Below are 7,631 nucleotides of genomic sequence, written 5' to 3' on the forward strand. Positions count from 1 at the left end.
AACAGACTCAAGAGGCAGGAGCGAACACCGGGGACAAGGCGGAAAGCCATCCAGGAGAGACAGAGGGGACTACCTCCCTGCCCCTGGGACGGCCCTCAAAAAGCGAGAGAAGGACAGAGAAGGTGGCGGGAGGGGACAGCATGATCTGAGTTCAGAATCAAAGAGGCCGGAGTCTGAGCTGTACTCTCAGCAGCTCTGTGGTCTCGGGGGAGCATGAGCCCAGCTCCCCAATCCACTACTTCCCATCCACACAGAGGGCAACACAACAGTTTAGCGTGGCATCCGCTCTTAGAAAACCTGGCTCACAGACTGGGAATATTCCCAATGCTATGGGCTGGGTTTCCACCATCCCAACAGCAGGGACCAGGGTACATCCAGAACCAGGGAACAGTCCCAGTGCCCTCAGGTAAATGGCACAGGGGGCACCGGGCACCACCCCATCTGCCAGGAGAGCAAGACCCAAGGTCTGCTCTGGGGACAGGTGCGAGGGAGAACCCAGCTCTTTCCTTCTCCCCTGGCTCAAGCAAGGGGTGGGGACAGGGCCATAACCCCTCTCCCAGTGCCCAGCTGTCCCCCAAGCCAAGGCTCCTCATTCCCCTCGGCCCCCACATCCCAAAGAAACACGGTGAATGAGCCATCAGCATCATCAGCAGAGACCAAAGGCATCTGGGCTTTGTCCTTGAGTCCCTGCCACCCTGTCATTGTCCCCAACTCTCGGATGGGGGCAGGGAGGCTGGAAGGGTATGCCATTTTTTGGCAATCACACAACAGGGAGCAGAGCCAGGACACAATGCCCCAGAAACCATGCCTCTCACCACTGAGGAACACAACCCACGTGTCCCCATGAGAGGACGTGTCTGCTGTACAAACAGGGCTATGCAAACAGGAGCATGCTTTAGATCTGGGACGCAAGGATCACAGTCACATCCCATGGTCCAGGACATACCCTGGACTTTATGCCCTTGTTCTGGCCCTGATCAGAGTCTCCCGGGACCCAGGGTATTTCAGGGTCAGGTTTGGTTGCTCCCTGCTCCAACCCCCGCTGCCTCCTAGGAAAGCCAGGAGTTCAGGGGTGGGCCTTGCTCAGTGTTAAATACGCATGAGCGGCACTGCTCAGGCCTCCTGTCTCCCTTCCCAGTTGAGTGTCTGACAGAGATCCACCATGGTAAGTGTGTGTCTCCTGGGTGGAAGACCTCCAGGGAAGGTTGCAAAAGTAGCTGGACTTGGAGCCTCAAGCCTCACCTTCTCTTCCTTTCTCCTCCTTTCTCCTCAGACAACTTACAGTGACAAGGGTGCCAAGGTAAGCAAGAAGGGAAGTGGGGGTGCAGGGGTAATGGTACCCACATACACACACACACACACACACGGTCATCCCCAACTCCCACAGGTGAAGCAGAACCTTCCTCTAAATGCTTGCCACTCTCTTTACCCCATACGAAGGTCTAATTCAATCCACGTCACTGCCACATTGTCACTTCCCCTTGGTGAAACCTGGGTGGAAATGGCCTCCTGGGGAGGGTGGAGGGTCGGGGTGCCTTCCCAGCCCTGAACACACCAGGAGCTCAATTTCCCTTTGAGGATATCTAAGGAGGTCTGGCCAAGCTACATGGGGTCTGCCTCACTCCAAGTCCTGGGGCTGAGGCCAGGAGAAGGCAGGTGACTGGGGAAGACCCCTCCAATACACTCACCTTGACCCTCCCCCCCTCACCTCCCTCTGGGGACTCCACCTGCTGCTTCTGCCCCCACATAGCCTGAGAGAGGCCGATTCCTCCACTTCCACTCTGTGACTTTCTGGGTCGGCAACGCCAAGCAGGTAGGTGCAGGGCAAGGCATTGAGGGGTGCGCCGGCCCTGCCCCACGTGGGATTGGCTCTCGAAAGGGGCGGGTCTCTCTCTGTGGCTGGGATTCATTGATTATCTCTCTGAAGACAGAATGTGCCTGGATACTGCCCTATTTCCCAAGAGGGTGTCTGCTCCTGGGGCCATAGGGCAGGCAGGATGAAGGTGGCTGCGAATACCCCCACCCTGCCCCAGGAGCAGAGAGGACCACCCTAATCAAGCCTCCATCACCCTGTAATTCAGGCTGCCTCCTTCTACTGCACTAAGATGGGTTTCGAGCCGCTGGCCTACAGGGGCCTGGAGACTGGGTCCCGACAGGTGGTCAGCCACGTGATCAAGCAGGGGCAGGTGAGTCCAGGCCCCAGGATGTCCCATCCCTGCTTATCCCAGCTAGCCTGGAGGTCCCCCTGAGGGCTCTGGCCCATCCACACCTTCTCCACCATCTTTCACACATGTGTGCTTGGATGTATAGCTTGGCAGGTTTCAGGACACCAAGCTCAGTCCACCCTGGGTACAACCCAGCACAGGGCACTTCTAGTCTCATGTCCTTCTCAGGTCGGTCCATTGTTGGCCCTTTAGATGCTCAGGAAACCAGGCCCATCAGAGCAGGGCCTCTGGCATCGTCCCCTGGAGGACCTAGCCAGTGCAGCTGCTAAGGGAGAAAGCACCCCCACCCCCAGGCCAGTGGGTGAGGCGCAACAGAGAAGCTGGGAATCTTAGGGACCGTGCCAGCCTGGATCCCTTTACACTCATGGGGTGGCCAGGGAGGGGAGGGAGGGCGGGGGAGGTATGTGCTGGGCCACAGTCACAGTCCCTTCTCTGCATCTTAGATCGTGTTTGTCCTGTCCTCGGCACTCAACCCTGGGAACCGAGGTGAGGGATGAGGGGCAGGGGCAGGGCTGAGGGAGTGGGGCCAGGGGCCAGGGAGGGGCACATGAGAGACGGTGCCAGCCCTTCCTGCTGGCCGCAGAGATGGGCGAGCACCTGGTGACACACGGCGACGGGGTGAAGGATATTGCTTTCGAGGTGGAAGACTGTGACTACATTGTGCAGGTGAGTGTATACCTGAGTAGGAAGGGCCGTGGGGCCTGAGACGGTCACCCCTGGGCCAACGTGCAGCCCTGACCTCTGAACCTGGGTCTCGGGGCCGCACTGAAGCTGGTGGTACCTGCTGGCAGTAGGCAAAGGCCTCCCCTCCAATCTTTTACAGAAAGCCCGGGAACGGGGCGCCAAAATCCTCCGGGAACCCTGGGTGGAGCAAGACAAGTTTGGGAAGGTGAAGTTTGCTGTGTTACAGACGGTGAGTGTCCCTGCCTCTCCTGTTAGCACCCACTGAGATGCCAGGATCACCACCACTACTATACTCCCCAACTGCCACTGGCCCTGTGCTAACACACCCCCAACCTCCCTCAAGCCTGACCCCAGGGTGATGGGGCAGAGCAGCCACCCCCTCACTGAGGAGTTACTGGTTCTGGTAGAGACCTCAGCAAAAGGAGACAGAGGGCAAACTCGCAGCCTAGAGAGCTATGGGGCTTGGCCGAGTCCCTGGATAGCCAGGGAAGACCTTTCTGCTCCGTGATTGTCCAGTTCTCAAGGGGGTCATCGGTCTCAGACAGTGCTGGGCAGAGTGGACACACGCCCACAGTGTGCCAGTTCTGTTAGTACCCATGTGGCTGAGACACAACCTCTCCAAGGCTGGGGTCTGACCCCAGGCTGTGCCAAGAGCCCCTCAAGCTCTGTTCCATACTCACACAGCCTTCCCTGGGCCCTCCTCTGTTTACTGAGCACCTACTATGTGCCAGGCATCCCCCTGCAAAGCAGTCCGTGATGACTGAGCAGAGTCCCCACCCCCCATGCAGCCTCTAGTCCCAGACAGACCATCCAAGGTAGTTCCAAAGGAATGGCAGGTCAGGATTCATTTCGGAAAGGGAAGTGACTCCTCTGTTATCGCACCCTGAGCCTGGGTGGACCCGAGGTGGACCCAGGGTGGACCCTGGGGCTGTGCTAGCGAAGTGAAGAGTGTCCTGGATGCTCGAGGCCGAGCCAGGCTGTTTTCCACCTCTAGTACGGGGACACCACTCACACCCTGGTGGAAAAGATGAACTATACTGGCCGCTTCCTGCCCGGATTTGAGGCCCCGCTGTCCAAAGATCCCCTCCTTTCCAAGCTGTGAGTACCCCTGGGGCATGGGTGGGTGGACAGCAAAGTGCCAGCCATGGGGACAATTCACTGAAAAAGGGGCCCAAAGGCTGAGAGAACAAGTTCTGCCACCAGACACCACAAGTTCAAATCCCCATGCCTCTCGGCCACTCACTCCATCTCTCTCTACCTTGGTTTCTTCATGCACAGAGTGGGGATAGTCCATAGCATTTGAGTTAACAAGACCAAGTCCACCAATCACACAGTTAGAGTTCTGGCTACCTAGCCTTGGATCCAGCTCCCTGCTAATGTGCCCTGGGAGGCAGCAGAAGACGGCCCCACGTACTTGAGCCTTTCACCCACCTGGGAGACCTGAAGGGAGTTCCTGGCTCAGCCCTGGCCATGCTGGGCACATGGGGAGTGAACAAGAAGAATGAAAGATCTCTCTCTTTCTGTCACTCTGCCTTTCAAGTAGATGGAAACAAGTAATTAAACATTCAAAACAACAGAGTTTCAGCACAGGGTCACTGAGAGGCCAGTAGGAAGGGACACTGGTGGGGGGACGTTGCTCTCACTCTCAGCCTTGCCCTCTCCAGGCCCCACTGCAGCCTGGAGACCATTGACCACATTGTAGGAAACCAGCCAGAACATGAGATGGAGTCGGCCTCGGACTGGTGAGCCCCCAGCGGGAGACAGGCACTCCCACTTTCTCATGGGGCACAGGATGGGGGCGGGGAGCCTGAGTCTACCAATTCACCTATGACACCAAAAAAACCTGGGGGATGGAGGGACATGTGCGGCAAGACAAAATCCCAGGAGAGGGACAATGACCCGCTCCCCAGGGCACAATTCACAATCCAATCACCTGCACTGCACCCTCCCAAGAGCACCCTGGCCCAGAGCAGCAGCGGGGGCTGCTCTCTCTGAGCACCCAGTTGCCACCTGTCCCAGCACGGCCATAAACCATGCCGTGCCACAAAATCCATCCCTTGCACCTAAGTCAAACCGGCCCCACGGAGGTGGAAGCGGGGATGGGGTGAGCCGGACCCTGGCTGGCACTCGAAGCAGGCACATCCTGCCGGCCACCGTGCAGGTACCTCAAGAACCTGCAGTTCCACCGCTTCTGGTCTGTGGACGACACGCAGGTGCACACAGAGTACAGCTCTCTGCGTTCCATCGTGGTGGCCAACTACGAGGAGTCCATCAAAATGCCCATCAACGAGCCGGCGCCCGGCCGGAAGAAGTCACAGATCCAGGTGTGGCCTCCTCTGGCTGGGGAGAAGGGAGCAGGGAGGATGAGTGCAGGCTCCTGCTGGGGCAGGCGTTGGGGCAGCGGACGTGACACGTCCTCTCTGGGTCCCCAGGAATATGTGGACTACAATGGGGGCGCCGGCGTCCAGCACATTGCTCTCAAGACGGCGGACATCATCACGGCGGTGAGAGCGGCTTCTGGTCCTTCCCTCTGTCCAGCAGCTCCGGGGACAGGCAGCCGGGGGGGGGGGGGCGGGGATGGGCCCACACTCATGGCCTGGAGGCCTGGCAGGCTTTCAGGGTTCTACTGGCCTGCTCATCCCTGGCTCCGCCTCCCCCCCCCCCAGAATAAGCCTGCCACTGGCCAGGAGGGACTCCCAGCCCAGCCCAGCCCACCCCCAGGTATCAGCAAGCCTTGCTGGGTGCCTCTAAGGGACTCAGCACCCTCTCTGGGCTCCCACTACTTTACCTCAAGAACAGCGATACCAGACCAGGAGAGTGGCCACCGTCCTTCAGCTGGATTAAATTAACACTGTGTGTGTCTGGGGGCCCACCTTCAGGGAACTGGGTTTCTGGTGTGCCTCAGGTCAGGCCAGAGCCCAGACTACCCCACTCAATCCCAGCCTTGGCAACTCCACTTACTCATTCACTCCATAGGTGTTAGGCACTGTCCTAGGTCCAGGCCTTAGTCTCTGCCCCTACACATAGAATACAGAATTCTGTAATAGTATACACAATAAGTAAAATGTGCACTGGCCAGGCCATAGCTAAGCAAGGAGCCTGGGACAGCTGGAAGTCGCGAGAGGGAGTGGGGATATAAGTGAGGGGGGCTGTGGCCAGACTCATAGTCCATGCCCCATGTGACCTGGGTTGCCTTCTATAAGGAGGAAAGATGATGCCTCCATTTTCCCAGCTGGGAAATGGGGAGAACAGTTAAGACTACTGTGCAGTCATCCTGCAGCAGGTCCTCAGTCAGCCCTGCACAGGCAAAAGCCACCTGCTTCTTTTCCAAGGGGGTTCCCAGCACAGAGGGAAGGGGATGAGGTCACATGGGAAGCGGGACCCCTCTTGCCAGCCGGCTAGGGGTGTTCAGCAGCCAGAGACCTGGTCCCTGCCCCGACCCGAGGCAGATCCGGCACCTGAGAGCCAGGGGCATGGAATTCTTGGCCGTGCCGGCCACCTACTACAAGCAGCTGCGGGAGAACCTCAAGTCAGCCAAGATCCGTGTCCAGGAGAGCATCGATGTCCTGGAGGTGAGGCCCAGCCCGGCCTACTGCCAGCAATTGGGGGAGCCACCGGGCTGGGGTGGGAGGAGTGGGATCGACCTGAGGACTCAGGCGGACGTGGCTGGACTTTCCAGCCAGGCTAGGAGGACGGGTTCTCCCGGCTCCTCCCAGTGTCTCCCTCCCACCCCCTCAGGAGCTGAAGATCCTGGTGGACTACGACGAGAAAGGCTACCTCCTGCAGATCTTCACCAAGCCCATGCAAGACCGGCCCACGCTCTTCCTGGAAGTCATCCAGCGCCACAACCACCAGGTGCCACCTGTCCCCCTCGCGCCCGAAGGGGCCCCTGCTGGCTTCCCTCCCCACCCCCGCACGCCCCAGCTGGGCTTCTCGGCTCACGACCCTGTCTACCGCCGCAGGGATTCGGAGCCGGCAACTTCAACTCCCTGTTCAAGGCCTTCGAGGAGGAGCAGAACCTGAGGGGCAACCTCACCGACATGGAGGCCAACGGGGTGACGCGCGGCATGTAGGCCCCGCCCACCCGCTGCGGTCACGCCCACTCCCCGGCCCTGCGCATGCGTCCCCACGCGGGTCACGGCCGCTTCATGACCACGTGGATCCCCGAGTAAAGCTGCGCTCGGCTCGGCCGCGGCGTCCGGTGTGGCTGTGTGTCTTTCCGCCGCGGGTCGCTGACGCCCTATCGCTGCCAGGGAGGCGTCCGCGCCGAAGGGACGCTGCTCTGAGGCGGGGATGCTGCTCTGAGGCGGGGACGCTGAGGAGCCAGCCCCGGGAAACCCAGAGGGCTGCTCTTAGCGGCAGACAGGCGGAGCTCGGCCTCGAGGCCTGGGAGACAGGCCACGTGTCGAGGGGCCCCATACCTGAGCCTCAGAGAGCATCCCTCAGCCCTCCAGCCCGCTTCCAGAGAGGGTTGTGCCCCACAACCTTGAAAGGAAAGGGCAGAGAAGGATGTAGGGAGTGGGAACTGGGTCCCTTCCCTGCGCTCCCAGGGTCCTGTCTGTGGGGGTGGCCTGGGGGATGTATCATGTTCAGGTGATGGGAGAAATGGAGGGAGCATCAGTGATCAGAAACATCAAAATTCAACCTGAGAGACCGCGGGCGGGGGGCGGGGCCTCGGGCTCTGGCCAGGAGACCCCACCCCACCCCAGGTTTCAGCAGGGC

At 59.7% G+C, this 7,631-nt stretch overlaps 1 protein-coding gene across 1 annotated transcript; it reads left to right on the plus strand.

The window, feature by feature from the left end:
- The first annotated feature begins 1,756 nt into the window (after positions 1–1,756).
- On the plus strand, positions 1,757–7,030 carry HPD (4-hydroxyphenylpyruvate dioxygenase). Its single transcript, XM_012929867.2, has 12 exons — positions 1,757–1,813; positions 2,082–2,186; positions 2,669–2,711; positions 2,809–2,891; positions 3,049–3,138; positions 3,904–4,007; positions 4,574–4,651; positions 5,071–5,233; positions 5,342–5,413; positions 6,359–6,481; positions 6,648–6,764; positions 6,872–7,030. The coding sequence occupies exons 2-12, from the start codon at positions 2,106–2,108 to the stop codon at positions 6,980–6,982; spliced, it is 1,065 nt and encodes a 354-aa protein (XP_012785321.2). The 5' UTR covers positions 1,757–1,813; positions 2,082–2,105; the 3' UTR covers positions 6,983–7,030.
- Positions 7,031–7,631: the final 601 nt, after the last annotated feature.

Source organism: Ochotona princeps, chromosome 29 (genome assembly GCF_030435755.1).
Source record: "Ochotona princeps isolate mOchPri1 chromosome 29, mOchPri1.hap1, whole genome shotgun sequence".
Lineage (NCBI taxonomy): Eukaryota > Metazoa > Chordata > Mammalia > Lagomorpha > Ochotonidae > Ochotona > Ochotona princeps.